This window comes from Coenobita brevimanus, chromosome 26 (genome assembly GCF_032717465.1).
Source record: "Coenobita brevimanus isolate Jiangsu-jjx chromosome 26, ASM3271746v2, whole genome shotgun sequence".
Lineage (NCBI taxonomy): Eukaryota > Metazoa > Arthropoda > Malacostraca > Decapoda > Coenobitidae > Coenobita > Coenobita brevimanus.
In genome coordinates, this window is record NC_136979.1 from 17,506,749 (window position 1) to 17,524,355 (window position 17,607).

The 17,607-nt window shown below is 41.8% G+C and overlaps 1 protein-coding gene across 1 annotated transcript in view; it reads left to right on the forward strand.

Moving 5' to 3' along the window:
- Nucleotides 1-11,135, forward strand: part of LOC145394075 (U8 snoRNA-decapping enzyme-like) — a 145,198-nt gene extending 134,063 nt beyond the window's left edge. The window contains exon 5 of the mRNA XM_080268042.1: nucleotides 10,772-11,135. Within this exon, the coding sequence (XP_080124168.1) occupies nucleotides 10,772-10,975 (204 nt within the window). The 3' untranslated portion in view covers nucleotides 10,976-11,135. The remainder of the gene's footprint in view (nucleotides 1-10,771) is intronic.
- Nucleotides 11,136-17,607: the final 6,472 nt, after the last annotated feature.

Sequence of the window (17,607 nt, forward strand, 5' to 3'; positions counted from 1 at the left end):
AAAGAGGGTGCGAAAAACATGAGACAGAAAGAATAAGTAGGGAGGGAATATTGGAAAAGGAGGGAAAGAAGGGGAAGGATAAAAAAAAAGGAAGAGTGTGTGGAAAAGAAGAAACAGAGAGAGAATGAGATGAAGGAGGATGTGGAAAATGTAGAGAGAGAGAGAGAGAGAGAGAGAGAGAGGTGGTGACACCATCTCCCTCATTTATCTTCTTTCCTTCGTTTCCCCTCTTGTTTGCTGTCATCGGTGTTTCTCCCTCCTCCACCCACGCTAGCGCAGCTGTCTGTCTGGCCTCGCTCTTGCTGTGTCTTGACTTGAATGTATCTCGCCACTGCACCACCCACCACCTTACCTTCCTGCATTACCTTCCTACGTATGTGATGCTTGATGTCCCATTTTTTAGCAGTGGTATTGTTTATGAGGATAATAGCTTCACCTATGGTGTTTCTGTGTGAGTCTCTGTTGAATAAGGTATATTAGAATTTGGGTTTGGGCCTGGAATGCATCTCGGGCTTTTCTTCAGTATCTTATGGGGAAAGTTGTATTGATATCTGACATACTCGGTGACTGAACACTCCAACCGGTACATAACACCGCCAGATATCAGGGTATAGGTGTAATGGTTTTTGAGAAGTGGCTCTCTTGTGATGTTCTTGTGAATGAGGAGGGAAGACTTGGTGAGAGTATTTAAGTACCTGGGTGCAGTTATGTAAAGGAGAAGTAAATATGCAAAGGAAGTGGAAAGTAGAGTGGCAGAGGGAAGGAAAGTGGCTGGTGCCATGAAGGCCCTGATACAAAATAAAAGTCTAAGCATAGCTGCAAGAGGATTGCATGAAGAAGTATTAGTGCTCGCACTAAATGTCTGTGAGACTGTGGTGTGGTATAAAAATGAAAAGTCAAGAGTTAGAGAAGTGAAGAGATTCTTGAGAAACGTGTTGAGTGCGGAGAGTGGTTAGGATAAGTTGTTTACATCCAGCGAATCTGAATTTACAGGTTTTTCCAACGAAAGTATCAGATTGAACCAAACAAGAGTTGCAGGCATAGAGAAAATGGCTGAGAAGAATTCCAAAGAGTTAAACAAAAATATGGTCTGGAATTAGAGAGCTTCAAACTGAGTTAGACAAAGTCCGTGTACACAATGATGAGCAAGGAAGAGAAGTATCAAAATTAAAAATGAGTAATGATTCAGCCTCAAATGAAGTAAAACAGCTTAAAAGAGAAAGTAAGGGGTTGGAGGAAGAAAAGGCTAGGATGAAAGTAAACTCGAAGAGTATGAATCAGAAACAAAGTTGCACGATGAACACATTGAGGAAATCAAAGATGAGCATAAGGGGTGGAAGAAAATTCAGGAGGAAGGGAAAATAAATATAAAGAAAATTATAGAACAACAAAGAAAAGAAAGCTAGGAAAAGGTTGAGAAGGAAGTGGTTTGGGTACTAAAAAGAAAAGAATCACTTGTCAGAGATGCAGCAGACAAGAAAAAAATGCGTGTTCATCTGTGGTTTGAAAGAAAAACCGATGTCAGTGAGATCAGAAAGAGAAAAGGAAGAACTAAGAAGGGCGAAGGAAATAATGTCAATAGTTATGGAAGGATATGACATAAAACAAGATTAGATTGGAGAAGTGTTTAGGCTGGGAAAATATGTGGAAGGAAGGGCAAGGCCCTTTTCAGTCTCAGGTCACAGTAAATGAAATAATCAACAAGACTTGGAAATTAGCAGGTAAGGAAGGATTAAAAAATATCAGGATGAGGAGAGATGCAAATGAGGGAGAGGGAGCTAAAATATAGGAACCTGTTAATGAAGCTAAGGAAAAAAATAACAACCAGAGAACGGAGAAAGAGAAGACAGAGTTCTGTTGGACAGTTATGGATCAGAAATTGAGAAAGCGGTACTGAGGGAGAGAGGAGGACAGAATAAAAAACAATGCAAAAAACTGAAAGTGGCATACGCTAATGTGGATGGTCTAATCTCAACAAGGCTAGAAATAGATTATTTCTTGAGGGTATATGAACCAGACTATATGTACTTTGTAGAGACTAAGCTAATAGAGAATATTGAAATCCAAATGGGAGATGGGAAATAAAAACTAAGGAGAGATAGAAAAGAAAAAAAATGGGAGTAGGAGTAATGATAGCAGTGAAAAATAGCCTAAAGGTGGATATTGTGGAACTGGGAGAAGGTATGGCTGAAGTAATAAACATGATACTAGAAACCAGAGGGAAGAGGAAGAGAGACATCGCAGTGGCATATGTCCCCTCCAAGACAAGGGCATGGAATGAGGAGGAATACCAGCAGATGTTGTCAGACTTGGTTAGATATTGTACCTACAGGAAGTGATTATGAAAAGCAGCGGCATAATCCTGATGTGTGACTTTAATAGGAGCGTTCGTGTGAAGAGGAAAATCTGCAAGACACCACCAGAAACCATGTCTCGTTTTCGTTTTGACGGGCTAAGGGGGTCTTAGTTAAACTTCAGTGTTCTTTTTCTGATCGATATTTACGATATTGGTTAAGCAAATACCTTCACCCAAAATATCGCCTAAAAATTCGTATATTTATATATTCTTCCCTAAGAAGGTTAGGGCAGTATCTGTCAGTAAGACTGTTTCTGGACTGTAAGAAGCAAAAAAGGCGTATGAATAATGACATTCGTATATAATCTGACTTGTACAAAAAATGGCAAATATGGTCTATCCATAGTTTAATATTTATTAGACTAAAATGTTGCGGCGTATCAAAGCCTAGCGCTGCCAGACGTACAAAGCAAGCCAGCTGATGGAGTAGGTCACAGTGAGGAAAGACACAACTGTTTTGGTTTGCTTGGAAAAATTGTACCGGAGGCAGCAACTAAATATCGACATGCTTTCTTGAAGTCTATCTATCTGTCTATCTATAGCCCGACGCCCTAATCCCGCAAAGGGTGGCCGCAGACAAACGCCTCCAAGTCACTCTGTCACCCACCATTTGACTCCTCCCCCCAACTCACCCCCCCCTCCCTCATATACCTCTCAACTCCATCCCTCCACCTCATCCTCGGTCTACCCCTCCCTCTCCCTCCCTTCTTGAAGTGAATTAAGTTTTATTCTTACAGGGAGTTTAATGTGTTAGTATGAATTATAATCAACTATTACAGTTGGTTAAAGATATACGTATATATTTCTGTGCATGCATAAACCAGGCTGCAACCGCTGTGAAATATTTTTTATATTACTATATTTTTTCATGTTGCATTGACAAAGCACTGTTTTATAGAGAAGAAATAGAATATTTACATATTTTTACAATATATAAGATGCATGAAAAAGGCCATTCAATCATTGCCTGACGTGAATTTTTTTTCCGTCCGAAAAATTAAAATACCGGTGATATCTGGCATTTCTCCAGTCACGCAACGCTCCTATTGTAAAGAGGTAAACTGAGAAAAGTGGGACTCAGGATGTAGTGAAGATTCGTCGGGCACTACACTGTTAAATATCTACCTGTCTACAGTAAGACCTCGCTATAACGGACTAATTGGGGCCCAAACCATTCAGATAAATGCGAAATTCCGATAAAAGCGGCATCCGGACTTCCCCCTGCTAACCTGGACTTTTTCCGATTTGTCAGACATTAGTCCAGATTACACCAATGGTTTTTCAACTGTTTGGACTACTATTGTGGTACTATACTGTGTTATAACTTCACTACATTAATCAAATGGTAAAATATGTATAATAATACTGTACTGTACACTGATAAACATGTCTTTTATTTACTTTATTGTGGTGAACATAGCTGAAGTGGTCAGGCAGTCTGGACTGCTTCTGGCTTTATCGGACTTTTTCTGAAATATAGGAATTTAGTTCGGTAGCTCCTCTAGTCCTATAAAAGCGAATCCAGTCTATTAAAGCCCATTATACCTAGGCTGCTTCTCCCAAAGAAAGGGAGGTAGCCGAGACAGGACGTCACACTCCCAATTTACTCACCCACACACACACATTCATTCGCATCTTAGCCCCAAGGGGAGAAGGGACAGATCCTCACCGCACCACATCGCACAAGGGTCAACTGTGCAGTGCAACCAGTGACATCCGCAGCAGAGCCTGACAGCGGAGCTGGTTTACCGCTGCCACATCATAGTGAACCCATCCCCTTACCCACACCTGAATGTTAAATATTGCGGTGGATAATGTAATGACCCAGTGGATCAAAGAAGAGACAAGATTTAGAGGTGATGACACATCAGCAAAACTAGATTTAATTCTAACCAAAGAACCTAATGCAATTGAATCTCAGAAATAACTGTCCCGTAGGAAAAAGTGATCATGTAGTGATAGAGTTCCAAACAATAGAAGGAAACGGGGAGACAGTAGATGAGCTTTACAGTGATAGAAGATACAACTTTGGGAAAGCAAACTTTACAGGATTGAGAAAATTTTTCAAAGTGGGTTGGTGAAAATTTAGGGAAACATGAGAGATACGGAAGTGGGATATCTTTTTAGACTTTGTAATACAGATGTGGAAAAGTATGTGCCAAAAGTTAGTGGGAAAGAGAACTGGAGAAAAGACTGGTTCAACAAAAGGTGTATGATAGCAAAAAATAAAAAAAAAATAAAAAAAATAAGGCATAGAACAAATGGAAAAAGAAAGGGGATGGTAGAACAAAAGGAGAATATGAAGAACTAGAAATGAATATACTGTACAAGAGTACATAGAAAGGAAGAAAGAAATTTCGAAAAAAGTATATATAGTTGACAAATGTAAGGAAGAACCAAAATTTCTTTACAGGTTTGTTAATAGCAGTTTGAAACAAAAGGAAGGAATCAATAAGCTGAAAGTAGAAGGAAATGTCTATAAAGGTGCGGTTATGCAAGCTGAAATACGGTAATGAACAAATGTTTCCTATCAGTCTTCCTAGAGAAAGTGACTTGTGGAGGAGGAGGGAGTGAATAGAAATGTAGTGTTAATGGATGTAAAAGTTGAAGTGCAAGAAGTGTACAAATTACTGGAAACTCATGATGTGAGGAAAGCCCCTGCAACAGACGGGATCTCTAATTGGATACTAAAGGAATGCAGAGAACAACTGGCGAATAAGATTCACGGTTTAATAGTGTGCTTTGGAAGAAAGGAAAGTGCCTCAGAAATGGAAGAGGGCCAGTGTGGTATCAATTTATAAGGGAGGGAACAAGGAAAAAACACCTGAAGTATAGAGTAGTGCCCCTGACCAGCATGGTTGCAAAATTGTGCAAGAGAATTCTGAAAGACAGATGGATAAAATATCTGAAGGAGATGGACATTTTGGCAGAAAGTCAGTTTGGATTCAGAAGTGGAAGGTCGTGTGTTTACATGTTGAACTTCAACTCAAGGGCAATTGACTTGCTAGTGGAGAGAGATAGTTGGGTGGATTGTGTGTATTTAGATTTGGAGAAAGCCTTTGACAAGGTATCCCACAAGCAACTAATATGGAAATTGGATTACACTGAAGGGGAACCTCTTGGAGTAGATGAGAGACTTCTTGAGAGACAGGCAAATGAGGACAGTAATAAAAGACAGGATATCAGGATGGAGAGAAGTAACAAGTGGAGTCCCACATGGCTTGGCGTTAGTGCTCGTAATGTTCCTGATTTTGCATCAATGATTTGGTATGGAATGAACAGTTATGCAAGTCTGTTTGCTGACAAAGATCATGAAGAGAGTAGAAGTTGAAGAAGACTGTATAATGTTACAGGAGGACCTGGATAGGATTCATGATTGGATGCGGATGTGGGAAATGAAATTCAGCGCAAAAAAATGTAAAATATTGGAAATGGGTAAAAGTACCAAGAGGCCATCACTGAATTATTTGATGGGTAATGAACCAGTCACAAAAGCAAGAGAAGAGAAGGTCTTGGGAGTGTTGGTCCAGGATAATTTGTCACCTGAAAAACACATTAACAAGATTGTTAGAGAGACGTACAGTCTCTTGACTAACATAAGAGTAGCATTTCACCACATGAGTGAGATGATGAAAGAATTGATAGTGGCCCAGGTTGAAGTACAGCTACCACAAAATGGCTTAGGACCTCCCCCCATAAGTTATTAAAAAACACAGAAATCATAGTATATCACAATGTTTGTTCATGAAATACCATTCATTAATATGAAATCATGTTTCCCTTTTTTTTTTTCAGGACCAGCTGGATGCGTTTTGGCATGGAAACACTAGATCTCAAAAGTAATCTAAGGACATTTCTTTGCACCAAACATTCGTCAGTTCAGTCTTGGGGTTGTCCATATTGGGTGTCTTCTTCTCTTTCATGATTTTCTTCATCTTTGCCTGGCAGTTTTCTACCGGCTTTAGATCCGGACTGTTGCCAGGCCACTCGAGGACCTCAATCCGATTATCCGGAAGCCATTTTGTCACCTTTCTTGACTTGTGACATGGAGCTGAATTTTGGATGAAAAAGTCACACCCATAAATGGCAAAAAAGTTTAACAAATAACCTTTCAGAACTTGAATGTACTGGCCACCATTCATCATCAGGTTCTTAGGAAAAAAGTAGAGATCTCCCCTTCCCATTTCACCTTTCTGGTCGTTCTATAGCCACTGTTGTAGACGGCCATCGTTCTTCTCCTAGATCTATCAACAGTGGTGTTCCTCAGGGCTCTGTCCTGTCACCAACTCTCTTCCTTTTATTCATCAATGATCTTCTAAGCTGTACATCTAACCCTGTCCACTCATACGCTGATGACTCCACCCTTCACCTTTCCATTCGGTTCCCGCAACTCCCATCTCAACAGTTACTTCAACAAACAAGGGATGAGGCTATGGCACACCTAATGTCTGACTTGGCTTGTATCTCTGACTGGGGTAAAAATAATCTGGTTGTTTTTAATGCATCTAAGACTCAGTTCTTACACCTATCAACCCAACAGAATCTTCCACAGGTATACCCACTGATGTTTAATAATATTCAGCTTAATCCTGCATCATCCTTAAACATGCTTGGGGTTTCATTTACTCGGGACTTATCTTGGAAAGATCATATTACATCTCTTGTAAAATCTGCTTCCAAGAGATTGGGTGTGCTAAGCCGACTCCGCTCTTTCTTTACCCCTGCACAATTGTTGACTCTATACAGGGGTTTTATCCGCCCCTGTGTGGAGTACAACTCTCATATGTGGGGAGGCTCCCCACATACAGCTCTTCTCAATAGGGTGAAGTCAAAGGCTTTTCGTCTCATTAACTCTCCTCCTCTTACTGACTCCCTTCAACCTCTGTCTCTTCGCCGCACTGTCGCATCTTTATCTCTTTTCTGTCGCTACTTTAATGGTCACTGCTCCTCTGAACTGTCTGCTTGCATTTCTCCATCTCTACGATGGGCGCGTAGCACCGGTCTGGCAGCAAACTCTCATCCCTTTTCTGTCCAACTCTCTAATGCAAGAGTTAACCGTTACTCCCAGTCTTTCATTATGCAACAGGTCAGCTCTGGAACTGTCTCCCTCTGTCTGTATTTCCTGCTGCCTATGATCTCCAGTCTTTCAAACGCAGTGTGTCCAGGCATCTCAAAATGATCGGATCTTGAATTTGGCTCTCTATTGTATTTTGTTTTTCTCTTGGAGGGAACTGTTACTGCGGGCTCATGGCCTTTGGTTCCTTCTTCCTCGCATTAAAAAAAAAAAAAAAAACTGAGAAACACCCCCGTACTATTACTGATTGTGGGTGCTTAACAGTCAGCACTGTAAGCAGGGTCATATTGACTACGGGAGGCAGGGCGACGAACCTTGGCAGAATGCACCTGGAACACTGGAAATGTGGTTTCACCGGAAAACATAACTTTTGTCCACTCATCCGATGTCCAGTGTGCATACTTCTTGGCAAACTGATTGCACTGCTTCTTCATGCGGTCAGTGAGAAGCGGTTTCATGGCTGCAGTGCGGCATGGCAGACACAGCTTTTTCTGCAAGCAGTGTTGGATAGCTCGAATTGAGACGTCTTGTAACAGCTGGTGATGCATTCTCTTCAATTCTGCTGCTGCCAGTCGAGGATTCTTGATTACTTCCCTCCTCAGAAACGTATCTGTATCTTTGGAAGTCGTCCTCTACTTTCCACCACCACGCTTGTGCTCTGGTACGACAGCAGGTGGCAGATCGCACGCTGCAGAGAGAATATTCATGGTGGTCGACTTTGCGCTTCCAGTATTTTCACAAATCATGTTGATAGGGACATTATCTTGCCTCCATGCAGTGATACGAACCCTCTCATCCCTTGAGCAGTACTTTCCAGGCATGACAACTTGACTCTAGGAAAATAACAGGGCAAATAGTAATGCATATGAAAAAAGAGGGAGGTGCAAGTTTGGATCAACGGGAACATATACTCTCATGCTTGTTTCTGAGCAAGAACTGACGTACTGAGTGTTTCACGGTTCACCAGTCACCACCTCTCGCCAACAGCAGAGGAGTTGCCAGTTACTTCTTGCCTCAAAAATTTACTTGGTAGGGGTGGAAACACAAAGCAGAGACAGACAACTCTCCCATAGCAATTGTGTGTGTAGGTCCTAAGTCAATTTGCGGTGGATGTATGTAGCAGTAGTGTCATCCCCACATAATAAGAAAGATAAGATCGAGAGAATACAAAGAACATCAATATGGTCCCAAGCCTGGCAGATCTGCTGTAAAGGTTAAGGCTGGAAAAGCTAGATCTGCCTACCTTAAAAGAAAGGAGAGAGAGGGACGACATGATTACAGTGTTCAGGGCCATGATGGGAGTAGAAAAAATTGACAGAGAAGATCTGTTTGTATGGGATGAGAGAGTAACGAGAGGACACGGAATGAAACTGCAAAAGCCAAGTTTGAAGGATATCAAGAAATGTACCGTAGTTTTCCATAGAGATGCATAGACTTGTGGAATAGCCCAGGCAAAGAGACCATCCAGTCTAAAAATTTAAATGAGTTCAAAAAAAAAATTTGGTCTTTTGAGAATCAGAGATGGGACTCTATGAGCATAGCTCATGTCCTGTATGTCACAACTAGGTAAATACAGTTGAAGCCTGATATAACAGGAGGCCGAAAAAGCAGAAGCATTTTTTTCCGGTATTTATTCACCCTGTTTAAGGGAAAATTTCCATTAACAGTAGTATAATTCTGTTAAGGAAGTTCTTTTCCCAAACCTACTGACTTACTAGAAAAAGACCAGTAAAGCGAGTGCATACAAGAGCCAATACCAGGAACACTTCCCTCACCAGCACGGGTGATCATTCTTGTTCAGTGTTGCAACATGTTCCCACTACGTCACCTGGGTTGCATCTCTCGCCTGACCCAGTCTTCACATGATCCGATCCCGGATCTCTCAACATCTGCTCCATGTGTGTGTGCTTTGTCTGGAACTCGGCTCGACAGTTGCCTTCAAAGATTTGCGGAAAGTTCCTCCACCTACCGGAAAAGCTTCCTTTATAGTGAGCCTTGGTTACAGAACTTGATTCAGCGAAAATTTCAAAATAATGGCATGGAGGTTGGCTAAATTAGTTCATTAAATCAGCTACTACTGTTTAGTATTCAGTATTGTGATTCGTGAAAGATGGATAACAGAGTTGAAGAGAGCATGCTTAGAAGGTATGATAATATGGACTGAATTATTATAAACAGGGTGGTGAAAAGGATACAGTATATGTGAGTGAGTTTCAAGGTGGGAGGAGGTGTGGTAGGCTAGGTGGATAGTTATGGTAAATTTGTGTGGGGAGAGGTATGGAAGCTGATGAGGCTAGGGAACTGACAAGGGATAAAGCTGGCTGGATTAATTTTGTATGGAGGAGTGTATGACAAAGGTATGGCGTTCCTTGTTTGTCTTGATTGTCATCAGAATCACTGTCTGATAGGTAGTTTTGAAGCTACATGTGGACAGATGTATTTGTCAGGTAGAGCCAGGATTCGTGGAGCTTGAATGGTGAATGAGTGGGTGTGTGACCCTTTTGAACGTTGTTGGTAAGGTCTCCTACTATGCTATTCTTTCCTTTCCCTGGCTTTGTGTACCCAATATCATCCAACCTGCAGGTGGGGAAAAAAGGCAGGATGATGATCATATAATATACCAGTAATATCATTTACAAAGACTGCAGCATACTTGCATGCATCAGCTGTGGTCACCTAATGGCAGCTCTCCTCACAGCTTGATATATCTGGCAGCCTCCCTGTTCAGTCTCTAAACCCTGAAGTCACACTTTATGACCTCGATCCAGGTTTTTCCCCCCATTCCCTTGCAACCCTACCCCCATTGTTTACACTTCTAACCTTTCACACCCAGTTGTCATCCTCCATTCTCTCAGCATGTCCAAACCATCTCAATCTACCACACCTCATCACAACACCGATACAATCAGGTCCAGTCCATATTCTGAACTCTGCAGTTGCAATCCTAACGCCCCCCCCCCCCTCCCCCGCCAAGGCCTCGCATTCAAGGATGCACTATAAGTCCATCTAATCATTGTCTTTTCTGTATGATTGAGCCTATGAATATCCTCTTCCTTTAATGCCCACATCTCGCTACCACACAGCATGATGATGATGATGATGATATATTAAACAGAGTCTGTTAAATGAGAATAGCTTTGCATATCATTGGTTACTGTATATCAGAGTCGTTTATAAGAAGAAAATATAGGCCTAGTTGAAAGTCTGGGAGAGTTTTAATTGTTGTCACATTCCATGAACAGTGAAAGCTTTGATATCATGGAGTTCAGCGATTGTACAGCAATTATATTTTTGTTATCCAAGGTACTGAAGCAAGTTTCTTACAGTGCATAATGTTTCAGGTACTTGGCAGTGTACGTGTTCCACTCTATACAATGGAGAACATGTACAACGGTTTGCCGGCATTCCTCAACAACAAGTTTGTAGGGACAGCCAAGCAGCAACTTCTTCTTACCCTTCATCATCTCCATCTGTTAACTGAGGAAGAAATCAGTGATGTTATTTATAAGAGCCAGAACCTCAAACTTGGCCCTAACAGGTTTTAGTTCCATGAAATGGAAGTAGAAATGCTGTACATAATACACTTTGGGTTGTTTTTAGTTAAGCATGTATATATGGATACGAAAGATGGTGATGGCTTACTGGTAGTGGATATAATTTATCTCATGATGTATATGCCTTTAGTCTGGGGTTCAAGCCCTGTTGCATGCATGGGTTGGTACAGTATATGATGTATGAAACAGAGTTTCCTGTAATTGAAGATCTTGATGCCTGCATCTCTTGGTAGAAGGCATTACTGTTCACTGTATTGTTAACAGTAGTTGCCCCTCCCTTTGTAAGGGATATGGTTTGTAAGGAAATGATTGTATATATAAACATGAATCTGTGTAGGCAGTAACTGTAAACTGTATGCACAGTATACTGTACAAGGTGGAAACTCGTCCTCCTGTCAATACACACACAAACTGTCATAGCTCGTGTAAAACTGTGGGTGGCTGGTGTCTTGCACTGTCTATGGGCTGTGACCTTTGACCACAACTAAAAATTTTACCTATAAATCTCTTAAGAGTCACCTTACAACCCCAGTGTCCCATGTACAGAGATAGAGAAAAGTGTCACACTTCAGTTTAATTTTATAATTAAGAGGGGTTGTATTTAGTAACATCCTGTACACAACATACAAATAAAAATACATATGGGGAAAACAGAGAATACTAATATGAACACTCAAGAGTAAGCAAGCAGCTGTTGAGAAATGTAGGCAAGAGTCATGGGAAGAGAAGTCTAGTACAGTATTACTGGGAAAACATTGCACTATAACTAGTAATTTATATCTCAACCTAGAGAAAAACACTACAATATAATAAGTAATTTATGTCTCACAGCCTACACAGCAGACAGTTTAAGTGGGTGCTTATGTCTTTTCATACGCAGTGGTCCCTCTAGGCATGCAGATTCATCACACATGGAATCTTTTTGCACAGTAGGGGGGGAAAAAAAGTATGCTGCTTGTGCAGTGATCCTCAGGAGAGGGGTCCCCAACAGTTGAAACCACCTGGGTGTGTTAGCCATTCCCACTTTTTTATTTTCTTTAATCTCTTTAATGCCACTGTGTTATGTCCATTTTTTACCTCCGTACAATAGGCTGTAATGTAGGTAGGGTCATAGAGAGCTTTTAGTAAACAAATTGGATATGTCATAGTGGATTTTTCCACATTTTCATTTGCCTAAACCTCTTCAGTGTCACTGTCTTATGTCTCCTGTACCTCTGTACAGTAGACTGTGCCCATAGGAAGCATATTTGTAGTCTTGCTGGAGTCATAGAGGGTCATTAGTAAGTTGGGGTCAGGCCAGAGGGTTTGTCAGGACATTAGATTTTTGTAATGGGATGCGGACATTGTGCAGTACTGTAGGGTAACACTTCAGCTGTGTATCTGGAGGTTCTGCTTATACCCTGCAGTCTGTTGGGCTCACACTCATATGAACCCAGGGTTACAATAACCTCTGCTACTACAAACCCCACCTCTTTTTTCTTTTGCTTCTTTTTCTTCGTCTTCTTGTTTTTCTTTTCATTTTTGTCTTAAGTCGGTAAATAGAGAAGGAGACAGACCACAGGCCTCACCTGCCTGCACAGTCCCAAGTCCAGGCATGGGATCTGTGACCTATAGCCCACCAGCTGTGGCCAGTGGCTGTGGCATTGGCCTTGGGGCACCCTTGCAGGACAACTACAGGGACATTACTATGTTCATACTTCACCATCATAGTGAAGAGTCCATTCTGGCTATCACTGTCCCTTGGAGGAGAAAGTTCAAGCCTGCAGTTCATTTGATATGGACTGATACAGATAAGGATACAAACAGATGGATGATGGTTACTTTTCTGACACAAAATTTTGAATAGTAAAATGTTTAGTCGATGTAAAAATTTCTCTGAGGTTTTTGAGTTACGTGGCAGCAGTGCTTTAAGTGATACGATTCACTGAACCGCCAATATTTGCATTTTTTCTGATACTGATATCTACTGCCGATATTGGGATAACAGTTACGGACGAAAGAAAATTGAAAGTGACTTTTATTGAAGATTTCATTAATTATTTTGCCCAATTCTGTTTGAAAGAATGTTGTTACCCTGACACTGTTTTGCAGCTTTATAAAGTCTTACCAATAACTATTAAAGGTTAATTATAATAAAAGAGTAGATGGGAAAGAAGAAAAGAAAAGAGAGATAAGACTGAAGTTCGAAAGCAACGAGCTAAGAGTGAGGTATTCCGCATACTGGTGGTGTGTAAGTTTGGTGGCTGTGTGGGTTTATGTACAATACATAAGGTGGGTACACACGCTGTCAAACTAAGCACGAACTGCTCGCATCCATTAGTTTTTATATATTCTTTATTTAGCTTTAATATTTGCATTCACTCTTCTGTCTGTGGTGTAAATAAAGTAATTTACTGCATCTAATAAGAACGAAGGCAGTAAATGGGGCCAATAACTGTAGAGTAACTCTTGAGGTGAGGAGATGGACAACATTTGGCAACTTTGTTTAAACTCAGTCCAACAACGAAACAATTCCTTAATTTAATAGAAAATGTTACCTATAGATCTTGCTTATGCTCCTTCATTACTACGCTATATGTACAAGGTTTGCTGTTTGGTAGTCGTGTGTGTAGTGTCTATATATATATATATATATATATATATATACACGTATATATAAATATATATATATATATATATATATATATATATACACGTATATATATATATATATATATATATATATATATATATATATATACACGTATATATAAATATATATATATATATATATATATATACATACAGTAATCCCTGTAAAACCTGGACGCCCATGTCCTGGACATTTTGGTCTCGAGTCCTCGGATACCAAAAATGGCCAAAAACCATAAAAAATGCAAAAAAACAAAATTTTTTTCAACCGTACACTGATCTTGCCGCGCCGTGCCTAGCAGCTGTGTTCTGGTGCTTAGTTACACCGACATCCGGTAGAGCGCCCCTGCATCCTCCCCACTTCTCGCCTACCTACCATCTTGACTGCACATATGTTGCAGTGGATGCCCACTTGCTCACCTTTGTGGTGGTGTCCTACCTGCTGCAGGCCCTGCTGCTGCTCTGCTGCCTCCTACTTGTGTGTATCATGATTGCCCCGTTGCCCAACAAGAGGAAACGAGAGGTTCTGACTCTGGAGAAGAGGGAGATATTGGAGAAGGTGGATGCGGGATGATCAACTTCCCGCATCCTCTGAGAATTCAACCTGGCCTGCTCTACCTTGTCCGATATCAAGAAATCCTGGGAAAGACTCACCCAGTACACCACAGACTTTGCATTGCAGACCAAACGCAATGTGCAGAGGAAGATTATGTACCCTCCCATGTTTCCAGAAGTCGACCGCTCCATGCTGATTTGGTATCGTCAACAACATACTGCTGGTTTGCTGGTGCGTGGTACAGAGCTGAAGGCTGCTGCCGAGAAGTTCACAAGATTACACTTCAAGGCATGTGAGGGTTGACTCTTCGCTTTCAAGTTTCAACATGGATTTAATAACTGTAAGGCCCATGGCGAAGCTTTAGATGCCAACGAGGAGGGAGTAGAAGAGTTTTGGCAGAAGGTGAAGGGCTTGATCAACAGGGAAGGCCTCACTCTCAGTCAGGTTTACAATGCTGACGAAACTGGTCTATTCTATTGCTAACTGCCAATGAACACCCTAGCAGAGGAGACGGAGAAGCGTGTACCTGGACGCAAGCTCTCCATGCAACAGATAACTGTTCTGTGTTATGCCGGTGCTAACAGCAGGCACCGGTTCAAGCTGGTGCAAAGCAGCCTCGATGTCTTCGTGGGTTGATTGATGTCCTTCCTGTCATTTGGTACCATTCTGTGAAGGCTTGGCTCACAACGAAGATCGTCAAAGACTGGTTTCACCATCTCTTCATCAAGGAGGCTATCCATTATTAGACGAATACATTGGGAACACCACTCAACCAGGTAAAGGCTCTCCTTCTTCTGGACAATGCACTTGCCCATCCATCTGACAAGAAGTTGGTGGCCGAGAATGGCCGCATTAGGTGTTTGTTTTTGCCACCTAATATGACTGCATTCAACCAACCAATGGACCAAGGAGTGATTGTGTCTACAAAGAGGCTGTACCATTGGAAGTTCCCAGACGAGGTGATGGTTGTCCTCAAGGACGAGGACGAGCGCAGGGAGGGACTGGACACGCGAGGCCAGCAGACTTTGGAAAACCTTCACCGCTACAGCCTCAAGTCAGCTATCTACAACTGGGCCAGTGCATGGAGGGAAATCCCTATCAAGACTCTGGAAAGTGATTGGTCTCATCAGCTTCTCAGAACCGATGTGGTGCATGACTTTCTAGGTTTTGACGTGGATGACCTCCATGTACGTTTTCGTGCGGCTGGCAACGAGTGCGTGAGTGGTTAGATGATGATCAGGGCAGTCCTGGGTATCAGATTATGTCTGATATCGAGATCGCATCTTCAGGTGCAGGTACAAGTACCCAGCTGGAAGATTCCGACGAGGACATGGAGGATGATGTGGACTTCTCTCAGCGCACCACTACTCCAGCCATCTCCAAGCTGAGTGAACCCGGGGAGCACGTAGAGTTCGTTCTGGACTACCTTGAAAACCCTGACTGCGACCGGGAGATGGGGTGTGGAGGAAGTCGTGCTTTTAGGCAGCGCATCATTAATCGCCAGAATCACCGTTCCTTACACCAGTCAACCATTGACACCTTCATCATGCCCGTGACCCCAGCTGTGTCCAGCCTTGGCTCCACACCACTGCCTCACCAAGAGATGCCTTCTACCTCCGAGCCACAGTCCAGCACATCAGCCATGGTGGAGTCGCCACTGGACGTGAGTGTGCGGCTATCTTCAGAGTCGTCTGCAGTGGGTAGTCCATCGCCACATCCCAGCGACGCATCCCTCGGCCACCTGCCACACCTATGCTCCGACTCTGACAGTGAATAAACAGCAAAAACTCGCCACTAGACCACATGGGAATTTACAGTGTTGTGCAGTGTTAAGAACAGAATGTGCAGTATTTAGAAATTAGAATTCAGAGTGCAAAGGATTAAGTGCAGAATGCACCACTGGCGTGGTCCAAGTGCAGTGCAAGTAAGAAAATAATGTGCAGTGTTAAGAAATTAGAATTCAGAGTTCAGAGGATTAAGTGCAGAGTGCAACACTGGCGAGTTTCAAGTGCAGCGCATAGAAGAACAGAATATGCAGTGTTAAGAAATTAGAATTCAGAGTGCAAAGGATCATATGCAGCAATAAAATGGATTACTGTACATGCATCAAGTGCACTTGCACCACTGTCAGAGCCTGAGAGGAGGCGATGGCCATGGACGTACACTGCTAAATATTTTCCATACTCACGTCTAATTTCTCATTCCCTTGTTCTTTTTCATTTATTTCATGGTTTCTGTCCCTTATTTGTGTGAATAGGGTCTTAAATAGGTGCTGTGCATGTCCGGTAAGGAGTTATTAGGGTGGCTTTCAATGTCAGTTTGGATTGGGGCTCATAAGTACCCATCCGGGGGGCATTTTCCCAAGCCCTGGACAAGGCCAAGTCTCGGAGATGCCTTTGGCTCTATTACGTCGGATCTTGGAGGGATTACTGTGTGTGTGTGTGTGTGTTTACATATATATATATATATATATATATATATATATATATATATATATACAGTATATATGTCATGAGGAGAGGTCGATTGGGATGGTTTGGGCATGTGGAGAGGATGGGGGATGATAATTGGATGCAGTTGGTGAGAGGTGTTAATATTGGGGGTGGGGTTATGAGGGGTAGACCGAGAAAGACATGGGACGAGGTCTATAAGTGTGACCACAGGGTTAAGGGACTGAACAGGGAGGCTGCAATAGATCGTGCAGCATGGAGAGCGGCCGTTAGGTGACCAAGGCCGACGCATGCATGTTGGGGCCTTTAAAAATGAAAACAAAAATGATATATATATATATATATATATATATATATAATACTGTAAGATGGGGCTATTCAACTCACTTGGGGCAATTTGGCCTATTGAGGGCTAATGAGACTTGGGTGGTCCAGAGTGTAAATATGGGTGTATTTGACTTTTTCATGTGGCACTATATATTACAATCACTAATTTATATTGTAAATGAAATTTAGGCATAGCTTGTTGAAGGTAAATGAACTGTGATCAATGTTTCATTCCTGTTATTTTCAGATTTTTTTGAGCTGTGATTTACAACAATAAAGACAAGATTAATTGTATTTTCTTCTGCTGTCCTTTGGATATATAATAAAAAGCTACGTGTCATTAAAGTTTATTCACCTGCAAAAGCAAGTAAGCTGGTTTAGTTTATAAAATATTATGATTCTAGACTAATGGGGGAATTTGACTTGGCACTTTGGGGTAATTTGACTTGGTACTTTGGGGCAATTTATTTTTTGCAACTTCATTAAGTACTATATGGACAGTCGTAGACACTACATCGCTGATTTCAAGGATAATCTCCCAGGTACAGACTGGGTACATGGGTTCCTGAAGAGACATAAAGACTTGCTGTCCTCCATATGCCAAAATATTTCGAGGAAGTGGTCAGCTGTTTATGAAGAGATTGTAGTGTCCTACTTTG